Below are 16,960 nucleotides of genomic sequence, written 5' to 3' on the forward strand. Positions count from 1 at the left end.
ACCTACATGTGCGCCGTCTTGTTCTACTAACATTTGCTATTTTTGTAGTAGCTTCATAATTCAATCTTTCCAGACGCTGTTATTTTCATTTTCATTAAAACAATTGAATAATTAAATAACGCAACGGACTTTTAATTGTTACAACCCAATATCTATTTATATTTGAAAGAAGAAGAGTAGAAAATGTTCTGAAGCTTTTCAAATGTCAATTGAACCGCAGCTTCAGTATTTCATTTGTTTAACTTGCGGACCGGCCTCATCCGCAAAATATTTACTCCATGAATATATAAATATTTACATTAGCGCACACATATATATATTAATACATGACTGTCTAAAATTCATATTTCTTATTGCTTGATTTAATTTAATAACAGAATGAAGAGTGAAGGAAAGAAATATACAATATGCCCGATTAGTTATAAAAATGTTCTTCGAAACTGTAACGAGAATTAATCATGCGTACAACTCCATATTATTAAGATCTTAAGATTTATTGAATAACAGAATGAGCAACCATAAAGTGATGTCCTTCTCTCTAAGATACTTAAAAAAGGTCAGGTAAATTGACTACATGCGACATAACAATGTTCTCTACAACAACTCGTGTGTATTATGTATCATCTGTAGAATAAACTTGTCTGCACAAAAAAACATTCATCTCACTCTCACAGTTCTCGATTCTCATCGCGCATTCATTCATTTTGAACGTTGCTACATAACGTTTCACTATAGCAAGATATCGTGACGTGGAATCGCTAGTAAATCTCACTTCCACCTCGTTTTTGGTACAAATCGTCCTACAATTATCATATAATTGCGAACAATATATCTCGGCGTGTCTTTCGCGCACGGTCTGTAGGCTGCAAGAATGACCATCGACTCGCATCAAACGTACATATTATTATACAAGCGATCAACTATGTACAATTTATCGCTTCGCGTAGAAATTAACGTGCCGGATGCTTCGCGATGCAAGAGCTGGTCATCATCCGTTATGGGGGTTACAACTTACATGCAGAGCTACTCGAATTTTTAACAAGGAAACAAAATGTAATTTTGCACAATATTTAGAACGCAAAATTGCTTACATATAAATACTATTAAATCGTTGTTAAATCTATTAAAAGCAAGCAATGCTAATTCAAATTGCTCTCTCTCTCTCTGTAAATGTGATATCCTGTTTTCTAAATTTGCAATCGCTTTATTACTCGTTATTGCAAATAAAATTAAAATTAAGTTTACCCTCTTTTTTTTGTAACTTAAATAAGTAGCTCCTTTAAGCTTGCAAAACGAATGCTTGTACAAGTATGTGCAATTGGAATTTTTCTTCTTTTCTTTTTTTACAGAGCGTGGATTATCTATTGATTTGTAATTAATTCTTCTCTTCCTTCTTCTCGCCTTCGGGTTCCTGCTGCGACTGATTTTGCGATTGGTTCTCCCTTTCCGCCGCCATCTGTAAAATTGACGCATTTAAATAATGTGGCCCTTGAGCTGCGCACGTAGCAGCATAATCGTATTTATTAATCTTCACGTAAAATTAATTCTTATTTATTATTAATTAATCTAATTAATTAAATTAATACCTTCTTGTACGCCATCTCGAACAGCTTCAAGCTTGCCTGTTGAAGTTCGTTCGTGTGTTTCTTTATTTCCTCGGGGTCCGTTTCATCCTTCTTGGCCAAAACTTCTCGCAGTTTTGCAACCAATTCCTTAAGTTTGTCACACTGTAAAACGAGAAGAATAAATATATATAAAAATATTCAGACAATCTATTAACGATGACAATTGACAGCAATATATTTCACCTCGTCCTGCGGTAACTGTGCCTTGAATTCCTCCAACTTCGCTTCCGTGTCGTGTATAATTCCCTCAGCCTGATTAACGGCCTCGACTCTCTCCTTCTTGACCTTGTCCGCCTTCGCGTATTGCTCCGCGTTTTTAACCATGTTTTCAATTTCGTCCTTGCTGAGGCCGCCGCTAGACTGAATGACGACTGCAATGAAGAGGAATCAGGCTTAAGAAAATGCGTCCCGCCGAAAACTGCGGTTTATCAGTTATTATAGAAACGACTCAGTTGAATGTTGTCCACATAGTTTACTCGATTTCGAAGTAAACTTTAGCGACGAAAAATATTGGCATCACGCGCATTATGTTTTCATGCAACGCAGGGTGAAACGACAGAAAATTCACGTACTTTGTTGCTCCTTGCCAGTTCCCTTGTCTCTGGCGGACACGTGCACTATACCGTTCGCGTCAATATCGAACGTCACCTCGATCTGCGGTACTCCCCTTGGCGCGGGTGGAATACCGACGAGACTGAACTGCCCGAGGAGTTTGTTGTCGGTAGCCATCTCTCGCTCGCCCTGATGAACCTTGATCTCTACCTGGGTCTGGCCGTCCGCCGCCGTAGAGAACACCTGGCTCTTCTTCGTCGGTATAGTCGTGTTGCGGGAAATCAGTCTCGTGAACACACCGCCAAGTGTCTCGATACCTACACGGAAATTGAAAAAATAATTTATCTTTTAAAGATAATACAACTCCAGTTTGTGAATCAAGTACGTAAGCACTCAGTAAATCGTTGTCTTCATTAATTTCTCAGAGAGAAGATTAGTCAAATTCATCATCTCTTGCTTCGCAAATGTGCCTGCGCGTACGATAGGAACGATTGAAACGTTAGCGGCTTACCCAACGACAACGGCGTGACGTCGAGAAGCAAAACGTCCGTAACGTCTCCCGCGAGTACGCCCCCCTGGACCGCGGCACCGACGGCCACAGCCTCGTCCGGATTCACCGCTTTCGACGGCTGCCTGCCGAAAATTTCCTGCACCGTCTGTTGCACCTTGGGAACCCTGGTCATACCGCCGACCAGCAGAACTTCACCGATCTCCGCCTTCGACACTTCCGCATCGGAAAGCGCTTTCTGACACGGTTGAACGGTACGTTTGATCAGGTCATTCACGAGACTCTCGAATTTGCTTCTCGACAGTTTAAGATTCAAATGTTTCGGCCCACTGGAATCCATGGTGAGATAAGGCAAATTTATGTCCGTCTGGAGCGAACTCGACAGCTCGATCTTCGCCTTCTCCGAAGCCTCTTTTAGTCTCTGCATCGCCATTGCGTCCTTGGTCACGTCTATACCTTGCTGCGATTTTATTGAATCGTTAGAACCGAAGGTTATTTAAAAATTCGAATTTCGAACGAAGTGCGCGTTAAAGGCGACGCATTAAATACCTCCTTCTTGAACTCGGACACGAGGTAATTGACCAACGCATTGTCGAAATCCTCTCCACCTAAGAATGTATCTCCGTTTGTAGACTTCACTTCGAAGACGCCCTTCTGAATTTCGAGGATCGAAATATCGAATGTACCGCCGCCTAAATCGTAGACAGCGATGCTGAAAAAAAAACAGCACGTTTCTCACAACTATCGCATGCTTTTTTTGCGCAATAGAAGAAAAAAATATTACAGGGTAAAACTCAGTAAAATGTTTCAGCATTTTACGTACAAGTATCTCAGAGACGAAAAATATGAGCATCATTGTTTTACGGAAGAATAGTTTTGATGTTTTTGATATTTTATTTTTGATATTTTTTAAAATTATTTTTCATGTATAATTATATTAAGCTGAATTCCTTACATTTTGTCCTCTTGCTTGTCCATGCCGTACGCAAGTGCGGCCGCAGTTGGCTCGTTAATTACTCGGAGCACGTTCAATCCAGAGATCTGACCAGCGTCCTTTGTGGCTTGCCGTTGCGAGTCATTGAAGTACGCCGGTACAGTAATAACAGCATTTTTTACCGGAGTATTTAAGTAAGCTGCAGCTGTCTCCTTCATTTTCATAAGTACGAACGCTCCTATTTGACTAGGAGAGTACATCTTCCCATCGGAACCTTGCACCCACGCGTCTCCGTTGGATGCCTTCACAATTTTGTACGTTACGCTTTTCCTGTACACGTGAAGATATAAATGACAATTCATAATTGTAATAACATCGCTTGCGCATATACATGTATGTATATTTAAAATATTTACATGTCCTTTTTTACTTCAGGATCATCAAATCTCCGCCCAATTAATCGTTTTGTTGCGTAGAATGTGTTGGAGGAATTTGTGACCGCCTGACGCTTTGCGGGCATGCCAACTAAACGCTCGTCATCTGCAATAACGGAAACAGTTTGTTACAAAGAAGCATTAAAGGAAATATAATAGAATTATAACCAAGTTATATTATTATGAGAGAACATATATCAGAATTTATGATGTAAATTAATATACTGTTAACATAATAATAATAATTAAAAGCAATAACCTTTTGTAAATGCAACGTAAGACGGAGTAGTCCTAGAACCTTCAGCATTTTCTATAACTTTAGCTTGCTTGCCTTCCATCACCGCTACACATGAAAAAGTAGTTCCGAGATCGATACCGATAACTGCGCCCTTTACCCCCTCCGACCTATCATGAAAGTTTCTTCATAAAACTTGTTCTCCATGTAGAAAACCAGTACTTCATAGCTTCTTTTAATTACTTACTTGTACCGACATTGTTGCAAATCGGTAAATCGCTGTGGCACAATGACTGTTGGAGCTACAACCTGTAGGAAGGTAACTTATAGGTTGACACGTGTGTGAATCATGTATAATCATGATCTTACATACATTATGTAAGCGAGATATAAATCAAGAAACTATTTTATTGTCAACGATCGTGATATTAAAAACTTCTTTCTTGATGAAAGAATAAACCCGATATATTGTAGAAATATTCAAATAGAATCAATCTTTTTTAGATATGACAATGACAAGTCGCATACACTTAAAGCAAACGAGATAAGAGACCAGAAATAATGCATACATGAGTTTTTTTATAAAAATCTAATTCTTGGTACAACAAAAAGTTGCAGGAAAAAATAGCACTTTTTTCCAGAGAATTAATTCGAAGACACAAAAATAACGACACGCAAAATAAAGAGTTGAGCTAAGAGTTGATCCAAGAGTACACGACAAACGTGACGAATTCACGTAGGAATCCGCTCACGTGCCGGCTTTAAAAAATCGGCGTCGCGCCGGAATTAATGGCACGTAATAAACTCGTTGCGGTGCACGATCGCCAGGTAGCTGGAGATTTATGGCGCAGGTGTGAGCAGGGTAACGAGGATACGTCGCTAACGACAGTCTAACGTGGGTTAAATGAAGGAGCAAATAATTAGCAACGAGTGGAAGAACCTAGCGAGAGCGGGGTCGCGACATTGGCTGACTTACATTTTTCAGGATCGTACTGAATTGTTGCTGCCTGGCGACGTTGGCGCAGCTACGGTTCAACAGTCTCCCGACGGACAGCATTGCGGCTCTTTTGCGGTAGCTGGTGCGTGTTTCAGCGAGAAATCAGGAGGAAACGCCGTGCGGCCGACTTCACGTGTAGTGATGCAATTCTCGTAGAGGACTATAGAGGCTCGTAATGCGCATACACGCGCGCACTTCACAGCGAACTCTGGCTGCCGGCGTCCGCCAATCACGCACGGGTGCCGCGCGAATTCGCCAATAGCGATCGCGCATGGCTGCCCTGTCCCTCGTGACACACGCGTAACATCCCGAATGTTCTGAGGGATTGCGCATCAAACGTATTATCAAAATAAAAATCGAAGGAACAAGACGAGGCAATCGCACCTCGTAAAACCGCAAGAATGTTTTACAACTTACGTGCTGCTGCACCAAGTGCGTGTATACGAGGTAAATCGGGAAAACCTAAAGTCATCTGGCAACCGGAACTCTCGGGCGGACTTCCGGCTTTCAAAATAATACGTCGGACGTGATGTAACCAAACGGTAAAATTACAACTGCGGAAGAGTGGAGCAACATTCAACAATGCGGGTTGGAATAAAATACAATCTAACTTATTCCTTAATTATTATGCCTATTTTTGAAAATGTTCTCTCTCTGTTTATCCTCTTTGGCGGCCAATTAAAAATTAATATAAAATATATAAGGGAAAATTGGAACAAAAGATTTGTCTCGCGCATGGAAAAAAGAATACATTATCGATATATTTTTTTATACGAATTGTGATATTTATAGGTTATAGGGGCAGTACAGAGGCATTCTTAAATTAACGTAATTTATTTGGTATACATATATATCGTTGTTAAAATAAGTTAAAGTCCTGAGAGACTAAACCTATCCGACAGATAAAGCGGTGCGTATTAGAAAATCTTCGATTTGATCGATCAAATTAATAAATTCGTATATGAATTATGTACATTAATGTATACCATGCATCATACTTAATCTCGTTATTTCTAATTGGAGCAGAATATTTTATATACGCACACCCTTGTACACACGGCACTTTTAATTAATTTCCAAAGTTATAAATTATTATTATGTAACGATGCACCCCTCTCCGATCACTACGATCCGAATCGGGCGTCTGTCTGGACGCGTGATACTGCTTTTGCCCGGCTAGACCATACCGGTTGTTGGCAGATCCGCTTCAGATTTGTTCTGATCAAACACAGAAGTGAGTCTGCCAACAATTGCGTATAGTCTAGCCGGGCAAAAGCAGTATCACGCGTCCAGACTGAGACGCCCGATTCGGATTGTAGTGATCGGAGAGGATCGGGAAAGTGATCTCGTTGCTCAGATCACAGCCCTTTTATACCGAGCTGCTGTTTACTCGGTACGCGCAAGTGGGGGTCCGGGGGCGACGGCGTCGGGGCGACGGTCGGAAAACAAGTCGGAAAAATACCCCCGCTACGTCACCTTCCGGGCCTTACCCCGGCGGTTATTCGTTAAATATTCGGTACTTTATTGTGCGCATAGCGCCTTGTCTTCGTCCGCCGGATGTTCGGGCGGACGGCATCGGCGGATAGTCGGCCGGATTATACGATGCAGAGGGGTGCATCGTTACAATTATTTTTTAGAAATTTATTATGTTCGAATGTTCGAATAATCTGGACGTATCAAAAGGTATATTTATAATCTTAAAAGCTTACATTAGGTAACTCGAAAGTGCAACAACAATATGACAGTTTGCAATAAAATTATAACGAGTAGTACAACAAAATGTGCATTAACAATCGTAGATATTAGAAATGAGATGGAGATCATTATGAACAGTTCTTCTTTCGTTACATGAGGTATTAAACTGTCAACGTATTATAATTAAATCGCTTTCAACAATGAATCGATTATAATATTACGAGCTTTGTTTTTTTTAACATTTAACCGCTACTGATATTCATATTTAGAAAAACTTAATAAAATCCTTTTAATCAGATTTGTAATTAAGCTAGAAATGCAAACTTCCAATAAATTGTTATAAACAATTAACTAAGATGGATAATGTTCCAAATTTTGTCGAATAATAATAACTGTAGCTTTTTTTGTAATAATGAGTTTTGCAAATTGATATACGAATAATAAATGGAATGTCATTTAATATCAATGAAGCGTGCGATTCCTAATGCCATCAGGAACAATATTATTTAGTATATGAGCAATGTTAAAATTTGATGATCAATACGAGTTTTATATCAAACGTCTGTCCTTTCCCTCCAAGCTGTAAAATCCATGGCTCCTTTTACATGAACTGTACAATTTGTCATATCATTCCTGAAATGTAAAATAAATATTTAATTAAATTGTTTCGAATTAACTATTGCTTAATATTATTATTTTCTCTTAAGATATTATTTAAACATATTATTATTTTCTCTTAAGGTATTTTAAAAATTGATAATAGTAGTTACAGAAAAGGATCTTTTAGGATAAAAGCTCTCGGTTGCATCCATTGTAGCCTATCGCCATTGTAACATAAAATTTGCGCCATTGTACTTTTTCGTATCTCTTCCAACTGCTTCAGCGTGAATGAGCCAGGAGTATTTTTGTTTTCGTACCAATATCGATCACCTGTATAAGAAGATTGCGACATGATAAAAGTATGAATGATTTGTATCAAACTAGCGGCATATAAAGCACGTTTTATTCACCGCATCTATTTGCACTTGCCTCACATCCAAGTGAAATGAGGAAATGCAAAAATTAAAAATCAGATGTTCACTTTACATTAATGTGATTAAATAAATAATTAAATTGAACTAAACCATTAAACCATTTGTTTTACATTTATTTCATTATATAAAATTGTTAATAAGAAAAAGTTACATTTACCTAAACGGATATTCCGAAATGTTCGTCCTAACAAGCACAGGAACGTTGGTCCGAGAATGGAGTCAGGTACCGGTGCTTCCGAGAGTGCTCCAGTTACCAGATCAATGTCCTCTACGCTTCTAAGTTAAACAAAAATAAATCACCGGGATAGTAAAACTTGTAAAATATTCTACAAATCATTTTCGGTAGAAGCATAATATCAAATAATTACTGTAAGATTTTCTAATTTATCATAAATCGCAAAAAGATCACAAAAAGGATGCAAACTTAAATATGGCGATCTGTATTACTATGTCTCACCCTATATTTCATCTTACTTGTAGACTGCTCGAAGTTTCTCGATAGTATCTTTGGTCACCGTGCCTCTAAGATCCTGAAAGTCAGTGAGATCTGGCAGATCACAGAAACTTCGCCATCTGACGTAAGGCGGCAAGCCATGATCTCTTCCCTGCTGTATAATTTGCGCGGCGTAGTCCACGGCTACGTCGTTGGTTTTCCCATCGTGGAAGTAACGTTCCAAGAATATTTCGTTCAAGCCCGGAGGTAGAGGCTTCCTAGAATGTCCCGCTGTCGCGGAAATTAGATCTTGCATCCTAGATCGTCATTAAAACCAAGTTCTCATGGGACGAAGTGACAATAGATCTTAGAAAATTTAACAGTACACAATAGTGCAAGATTCTCCAAGACATCAGCGACTTGGAGAGACAAGAATCAATTGATTTATATGCGTTACTCGATTGAATGCAACGATATAAATTCTTCGTTGTTCTGTTTCGAATTTAGAATCTGCAGAAGAGTTTGATCTCGACTCTCCGCGTTGAATTTCATGAATGATTATGCGTGTTCGTAAAATTTCACAGGAAAGCGTCACTGCGACCGCGACGTGCCTTTCACTGATGTTACATACTTTTCCGCTACTAAAAAGTTTGCGCACGCCATTGTTCGTGCGAAGATGGAAGTATTCCGTGAACTTTTGTAAGATCGTGTCGAAGCTCGCATAATCCTTGCCCGCGCAGCTCACCTTCGCACACGATGATAGACTTTGATTTACAGGTAAACAAATTATTTCTTTAGCAATCTATAATGGATATTCGTTTTAAAGAAGCAGACTTGAACTCTGACTCTGAGAAGCGTCTTCCCCAGTGTAATATTGTTCTTTACATATTTTTTTTCTTTTTTATTAAAACGTATATCGTTACTGTTTCAAGAAAAAGTGAAAGGAATATTTAATAAAAAGCCAAGCTAATTTTATGAGAGCTGAAGAAGCGTTCGTGCACGCGATGTATGACAATAGTAATCATAGTTAAGCAATTTACCCGAGACAACGGCATTCCTCTATCGTTGTGAACTGTATTGCAAGGATTATGTCCCTGTTGGTGTGAGTGGAATCTCAATACGATAGAATACGAGATGTGCGGTTGCATTTCCCTTCACTCAAGACGACTTCCCTTATCTTTTTAATGGTCCTGGGAGAGTGACAGGCAATGCATCGATTTCCATCTTAGGAAGACGCACATCTGGCTTTGATTGCCGGTATTGTGCAGTCTCTTTGAAGTGCAATTTAAGTAACATTCATCTCGCTCAACAGAGTATAAAATAAAAACGTCTTTACATCTTTAAAAAATGAAGTAGTTGTTAGGTAACTCTGAATCGTGACCTAACAGACATAATATTTTCAAAGAGATGAAATCTTAATTATTGAGTAACTGTACGATAATAAGATGCAGTTTAAAAAATACGTGTGTCTTTCAATTGCATATTTGCTTAAAGATGATATATATGTTTGTCTCGAGTCCTCGTTAATAAAACGCGAATAAAATTATGTACGTGAGATGTAATCAATCAATATAACAATGATTACAAATCAGTCATTGTTAAAGTATATTTTGACATTATCGTATACCTGTTTTTATTAATATTGAGCTAAAATGTGAATAGTTTCTTTAATATTTAATAAACCATCGATATTTTCTGTTCTGTTCCATGCCTGAGCATCGCATAGTAAATTTTATTCGCAAATTCTGAAAATCGGGTTACGTTTTGACTACGTATTCGAGTATTTTCAACTGACCTGTAGCTCCGACAATCAGCCGGTCGATCGCGCCAGCCTCGTAGAGCTCCTGCGGCGCATAGAAGGCCGACAGTAAGGACCTTTCGCCAGACTTTAACGACGATCGCGAGTCAACCAGGTCGAGGGTTTTCGGGGTCAGCGCGGCGACGAAGAAGAGCCCGGCTGATGCTGCCGAATTCGAGAGCGTCGCATCCACGCGACTGTCGTAGCCGCGAAAGTAGCCCTGCTGTGTTAAACGCAAGCCAAATCTGCGCACACGTAACAAAACGAGGGATAACACACCCTAAACAGGGACAAGTTATACATTGGCGAATGCGGGGGTCGAAGCAACATGATACAATTTCAATACGTTGTCCCTTGCACGATGTATTGTACAGTTTGGCGCCGTTCAAACATCAATCAGATAAATTTGTTACATTTACAAAGTTGTCGATCCATGTCGGTAAAGCGTTTGTTCAATCGGAATTACGAGTAGGGACATTGCACAAGTCGATTCGGAAAGGGCACCGGTCCGATTGAGTCAGCGGTAGAAAAATGATTGTCGAGGCATCGCGTCGTATGAAAAAGAACAATAGAAGAGATAACTCGCGCTGTAGGAGTTGTTGGACATGTTGTTACGTAAAATATGGTTTAATACGCGTGTGTGCCATTGGAAATCCCTCTTTTCGTATTCTAATGCTATCCAGTTTTATCTCCCATCGCGTATTACATTAGCTATTACAATTGCTTCTCGCAAAAGACGGTTACAAGAAGCTGCGCTGAACGCTAAATGGAGCCATCAGAATGTAATGTCAGTTCAACTTATGAAACAGCAACGATTAGAAATGATAGATTCTCTTATGAAGTTATTGCATCACACGCACTGTGTTACAGCTCGAATCAGCGTCGAACAACACGATGCTGATACAACTACTGCGCGATACACGATAGCGAGATGCGAGGTGTTTCAATCAGCGCGATGTAACGTATCTCTTTGATTTTGCCACAAACGCTTACACGAAAACGTTACATCATAGTCGTAGTGATAAAAGATTTTTCGTGCTTTACATTCACATTTTTTTTTTTTCATGAACAATGTGCGATTGCGAAAACGTTACATACTTATCGAGGACTCTCTCTCCTAGGATGACGGGCAGAAACTCGTTGTAAGTCATATGCTGCATCTCGGCGATGACGATCCTCCTCGCTTCTTGGTACAATCTTTCGTCATTCCAGTGTGGATTCAGCCGCTCCAGTTCCGCAGCCACCCGATTGTGCTCTCGTAAGAATAGCACGTGCATCAGAGTAAGGCCCGGATTCTCGTTTACTCTGGAATCGCCGCTGAAGAAACACGGGAATGCTTTATTCACGCTCCTACAGCTCTCGTATTTCGGCGAGGCCATCGGTAAGTTCTTTCTCTGCGTATTTAGTAGACCGCTCTTGCCCGATCGTAAAGTCTTGGCTGTCTCCTCAGAATTACCGTAAAGCGGTGACAGATCTAGATACGAAGTCGCTTGATTGATCTGCTGTCGTGGGCCCAATTTGCAACCCTGAAATCAATAATGTCTAACATACAAGCGAACCTTCCATATAATAATACTATTTTAATTGAATTTTTATACTATGCGATATAGAATCTCTTCGTATTTTATTTATTTCAGATTTTATTTATAATCTCATTATATTTTATATATATTTCATATTTTGATAGGAATTTTCTAATCATAGAGATGCATCAAGTCTGGTTTAAAAATTATCATAATTAATCAAACTTGATGTACGAAAGCGTTTTTTCATGAAAAATAAAAACTAAGATAATTTTTCTTAAATTTTTTGTGATTTAATGAAAGTGAGTCTATGAAATTTGCTATTTCACTCCGAATGCCAGGTAGCATCGTTAAAATTTATATTTGAAAGGATACATTGGATGAAGTAGCATCATTAAAATTTATATTTGAAAGGATACATTGGATTATGCGCTAAACTGTCAATTTGCAATAAAACTTTCACTTTCTTACTTACTGTCATTCTGGTAGACTTTGAAGAATACTTATATTTTGATTTATGTTCAGTTTTCTATAGAGAGGCTAATTATTACTTAATACGTGTGCCACACTATTTTGAAATATTAATAAATATTATATATTATCCACGTATCATTTATTAACTATATGAATACTTAATTTTTACATCCTTCACACAATATAATGAGTAAAATACTACTCCTCAAACTAATCTTCAAACCTGTAGCAGTGACAGCATAATCCTTATATACCTCTCAGAAGGTACTGAAAAATGCCTGGACCGAAGTTCTTGCGCAATAATGTTAGAAATCGCTAGACGTTGATACTTCTGAGAGGGATGTTTCAGACATTACATAGAATCCTAATCTCAATTACTTGTAACGAATTCCCTGGATGCGGTGCTGATCTCGAATACTCCATGCATCCGACCGGTCGCTCCGCGCGGATCGGGAAACACTCTGGATGAAAATTCTCGTAATCGACGTCGCAGCACTTGAGCCTCGCGCCGTCCGGCAATTCCATCCTGGGCGTGTGTGCTAGATCGTGAGCGAGGAACTGACTGAAAAGCGCGGTGAGCGCCATCAGATACGGATGCTTAAGGTCCAATCCGCCAGAATGTACCTTCATGGAGACCTCCCTCGCGCTCGGTAGCCTCATGCGTGGTAATGAGACACCGTCCTCGTACTCCGGCGGTAAGAATCTCACGTAAGCCTCTAACGCTGCGCCCCACGTTGGGTGCAACGGGTTGTTGCAGCGGCCGTTGTGGGTCCTGTAACGGATGTCCGCCTTCTTGCACTCGGATATCAGCCGCAGGAAGCTGGGCGAGTCGGGACAGAGGACGGCGGCCACCGTCGGCAGCACCGAGGACGCCTGTTCCGACGACATGTTGAGCGCCTCCACGAGCATCACCGCCATCGTCTCGATCCGCAGGGCCCTCCTCGAGAGATTCTGCGCGCCCTCGGTCATCTCGTGGGACGCCCCGAGAAACCAGGACGGCGAACCTCGGCTCAGATGCGTCCGGGAGTTCAGGATCGCCCGTTCCGCCTGGCTGTACCTCTCCATCGAAAGATTCGTGCGCTTACCCAGATCCAGCAGCATCCTGGGTGGCAAGGTCGTAGCACCAGCGAGTGTCATTAGAGCGAGGAATCTGCGGATCGGAATCTAAAGATAGAAAACACCCACTTACCCATGCATAACCGAGTACCGAGTCACGGCACACGGTGCGGTTACGCCTTCGAGAGCCGAGATGCGCTCTTGTGTGAAGACACTTGGGTGTCTTCCCGCATGGTACAGCGTATGGTACAGCGGGCATCACTCATTGTTACCCAATAATCGTTATGCAAATTCGATGACTGCGTTATTATCTAACTTGGCGTCAGACGCGATACGATCAATCATCGGCAGCGACAATTGCAAGAATGAGAGGTACGCCGTGATGCTGCCAGGACCTACATCCGCATCGCAAATGGAACGAGATGAATGCCAACGAGAGCAGCCAGCTCAACCAGCTTATCACGAACTCGTGCAAATTTTAAGGTCATCGTCGCTATATAGCGATCCCTATCGATCCACATTACAGATCGGCCGCGTTCGGTTCGTTCCATTAGTATAATGTTACGCGCTTCGCTATTGTTAGCACCCGATTTCGCCGTCTGCATCTCTACGAGACCGATAAAATCTTATTGAAGTCACGTATATACGCGGTGATGGCTAACCGCGCGCATCTAGAGGAGCGTGATTTCGCGTAATTTGCCTCGTACAAGACGGCAAAACTGATCGGCACGTGACATCAATGGCTAGACTATAAACATGTTTCGCAATTTATCGCACCGAATCCATCGCAATGAACCCTGGAGACCTTGTCTGCGTGATGGCATTTCTCCGCGCCGCCAGGTACTGGAAACATTGGAAGCATTGTTCACGGTTGCGTTTACCGCAAATTCATTCACTAACTCCAGGCGTCCGCCTCGGGCCGATTTATATATCAACCGAAGACCGTTGTGCCAGTTTTTGCAATGCGGTATAAGGTCGGAGCAGACCTGAGCGGCCTCACGAGCAGGAGGTCGACTGGGGCTGACATTTAGGATCCTTCCTGGTTCTTTTGTGACTGCTTTACGTAATCTCCTCTATTCCCATGATTAGCGTTCGCGTGTATCGATGGAAACAATCGCTTCGCTACGTGGTGGATCGATCACTTTCAACCGATTATGCTTGAACCGTTAATCTCCTTATTGACCCGGAACTCCGACCGTCGTGTTGCTGGAACATGAGCATGCACTTTGCGAGCGCGCGAGGAAGACGATCGCGCCGATGCGATGTGAAGAATCGATAGAATCTCGACAGGATAAATTACATAATTATATCGCATTACAAAATTATCGGCGTGATGGATATCCCTTCTGCGGTAAACAACCGTACGGAGATCGTTAAGTATCATCATCGCGCTTCTCCGTGTCCCCATGACATTACAAATTTATTATTCAATTTTTTTAGTTACTTTGCACCTTTAAGTTTGAGACTCGCGATTAGTTAAAATTTAACATTTAAATATCATTTTCTACTTGCTTTAAAGGTATTATTTTTAGTTCTTTCTTGATATCAATTTTTCTAATGTTTATTACTGCGATTAAACAGTGCGCGATAAATTTTGAGTGATCGCGTATATCCTCATCTACTCAGAATGATCAGAGGGACCGCAATTTAGATTATTATGTCACATACATATATATTGAATGAAAATACGCTAATGTGCTGACATGATGATGATGTATGGAGTGTATAATAACTCCCTTTGCCTTATGCAATGGATTATAATTATAAAGCAATTAGTTTCGTGTCATTCACGCGAGACGAAATTACGCATTAATTTGTATAGACCTGAACGATCCCACACAGCGTAATCGTTAACCTTTGATGAAGTAATGAGCCGAGAGAAATGCACCCGACCAGCGAGAACAGACTCGTCATCTCGCGATTTGAGATTTCAACGCAACGTCGCGCTCGCGAAGTGAATTTCATAACGCTACCATTTTACTGTTTATGATCATCGGGATAGAACGTACAAGTTAATTACCCGATGTGTAACAACCCACGCTCAATCAACCCCTGGTTTTGAAACCCGGTTAACGATCTTACGAAACTCTATACTGGGAAAATATTCACTTACATAAGTATTGTTTCTGCACGCAGTTTCACGTTCTATATGTTATACAGAAAGCAAGTTCCTCTTTCGTGATGATGAACTCAATCAGTCAGTCAATTACGGAGTAATGTCACGCTGGCACATGAATAACGAATTATTCACGTATTATTTTGAACCAGATCTTACACAGTTGATTATTTATTTGAGTAAAGGAAGCAAAATCCGACTTACCGAATTATTTACTTGCTCGTAACAATTATCGATTTTCATTAACTATTTTTTATTTAATATTTAATAAAACAGAAATGATAGGTGAATATACTTTATTGAAGTATTATAAATTACTTTAATTGGAGCTTTATCACTGTGTTTTGATACACGCAAATAATTACATTATTCACAAGCAGTGACAAATATTCAATCGTGAGCTATATTATACATCATTTTTTGCACCACAAGTAGAAATCTTTTAAATCGATTCTGTAATTCAATCGTTACATCTCTGTTTTTCGCGAGAGCATGCAATGTATCATTGAGATATCCACTCACCGCGATACGAAGATGAGCGGGCCGCTGGTGCCGGTGTTTCTTCTCGCCGGGGTCGACATTTCTCCGGCGACAATTGCGCGCGATATCCCCGCGGTGTAAGGATCGGGTCCTGTATTTAATCTACACAGTAGTATTCATCTGCCTCAAGAGTGATTTCACAAGAGCCGCACGCGCGCAAGCGTGGTGTGCGGCGACGCGCGAGAACGCACGGCGGTAAACCTGAAACTGAGAGCGATGCTCGGCGCGCAAACGAAAGTAAAACCCGGAGCCTCCGTTCGGCCTATCTCGGAGTGGGGTCCAGCCAGGATCGCAGCAACGTCTGGTATCAATGGTGGCACGGTGGTGTCATAGAATAATACGTAAACGCGACTGGTAAAGGTGCACCGGTGCGGCTGCCGGATCGGTATTATAATATTAAAACGGGACCAAGGTTCGCCTTGTCTCGGCTACGTTATTGGAAATCGCGCGTTCTGTTTCAAGGCCCGAGACTCGGTCTTTCGCACTTTCGTGCATGCAACGCGATATGCGTGGACCGCGCGTATTCTTTTGCATAATGCTATAACAGTAGGCATCGCAGCGCCGTTGCGCTATGTTAATTGACGTGCACGCACGGGCTTGACTGCGACGCGCAGCTTAAGATTCCTCGGGATGACACCATCCGTGATTCATTCGGATTTTGCGATAGCACGCGTTCCCCCCTGCTGGCCCCTTTCTCCGTGTGTGGATCAACGACGGAATGGTCATCGGCAATAAATCGTGCGAATATGTCGCGCGTGGGACGAAACGGCTATTCTCTCACGTGTACCTCTCAACAGCTATTCTGTCTCACGCTGTACCCCTCGAAAGATTTCTCTTAACGTTCGCACCTTTCTCACCTTGAAATTAAAAACGGAAAGAAGAAACGGAATGATTTAGCACAATTTAGCAAAATATACATATGGTTTTTCTCTTTGCGTTACTTGTATATACAGAATTTGTATTACTCTGAGATTAGCTCGTCCGATTACTGAGATTTTTGAATAGA

General features: G+C 41.0%; 2 protein-coding genes and 1 long non-coding RNA gene across 4 annotated transcripts; 1 reads left to right on the forward strand and 2 right to left on the reverse strand.

Moving 5' to 3' along the window:
- Positions 1-473: 473 nt before the first annotated feature.
- LOC105281699 (heat shock 70 kDa protein cognate 5) lies at positions 474-5,464 on the reverse strand. The gene is made up of 11 exons (XM_011343120.3): positions 5,265-5,464; positions 4,536-4,597; positions 4,313-4,458; positions 4,036-4,159; positions 3,641-3,949; positions 3,235-3,397; positions 2,689-3,145; positions 2,198-2,494; positions 1,809-1,996; positions 1,587-1,727; positions 474-1,456 (listed from the first exon to the last, which is right to left on the reverse strand). Exons 1-11 carry the CDS (start codon positions 5,343-5,345, stop codon positions 1,376-1,378), a joined length of 2,049 nt encoding a protein of 682 aa, XP_011341422.1. The 5' UTR covers positions 5,346-5,464; the 3' UTR covers positions 474-1,375.
- A 574-nt stretch (positions 5,465-6,038) lies between these two features.
- Positions 6,039-7,613, forward strand: LOC105281696. Its single transcript, XR_894345.3, has 2 exons — positions 6,039-6,427; positions 6,614-7,613. It is a non-coding gene; the product is annotated as an uncharacterized LOC105281696 (long non-coding RNA).
- On the reverse strand, positions 6,956-16,746 carry LOC105281697 (peroxidasin). Of its 2 annotated transcripts, XM_011343117.3 has the most exons (8): positions 15,937-16,746; positions 12,621-13,392; positions 11,344-11,771; positions 10,243-10,490; positions 8,489-8,738; positions 8,172-8,290; positions 7,751-7,910; positions 6,956-7,613 (listed from the first exon to the last, which is right to left on the reverse strand). In XM_011343117.3, the coding sequence occupies exons 1-8, from the start codon at positions 15,993-15,995 to the stop codon at positions 7,535-7,537; spliced, it is 2,115 nt and encodes a 704-aa protein (XP_011341419.1). In that variant the 5' UTR covers positions 15,996-16,746; the 3' UTR covers positions 6,956-7,534. The 2 variants fall into 2 exon arrangements, with proteins under 2 accessions (XP_011341419.1, XP_011341420.1); XM_011343118.3 differs by lacking the exons at positions 6,956-7,613; positions 7,751-7,910 and having other exon boundaries at positions 8,183-8,290; positions 8,472-8,738.
- Positions 16,747-16,960: the final 214 nt, after the last annotated feature.

The sequence above is a fragment of the Ooceraea biroi genome, chromosome 2, assembly GCF_003672135.1.
Source record: "Ooceraea biroi isolate clonal line C1 chromosome 2, Obir_v5.4, whole genome shotgun sequence".
Classification (NCBI taxonomy): Eukaryota; Metazoa; Arthropoda; class Insecta; order Hymenoptera; family Formicidae; genus Ooceraea; species Ooceraea biroi.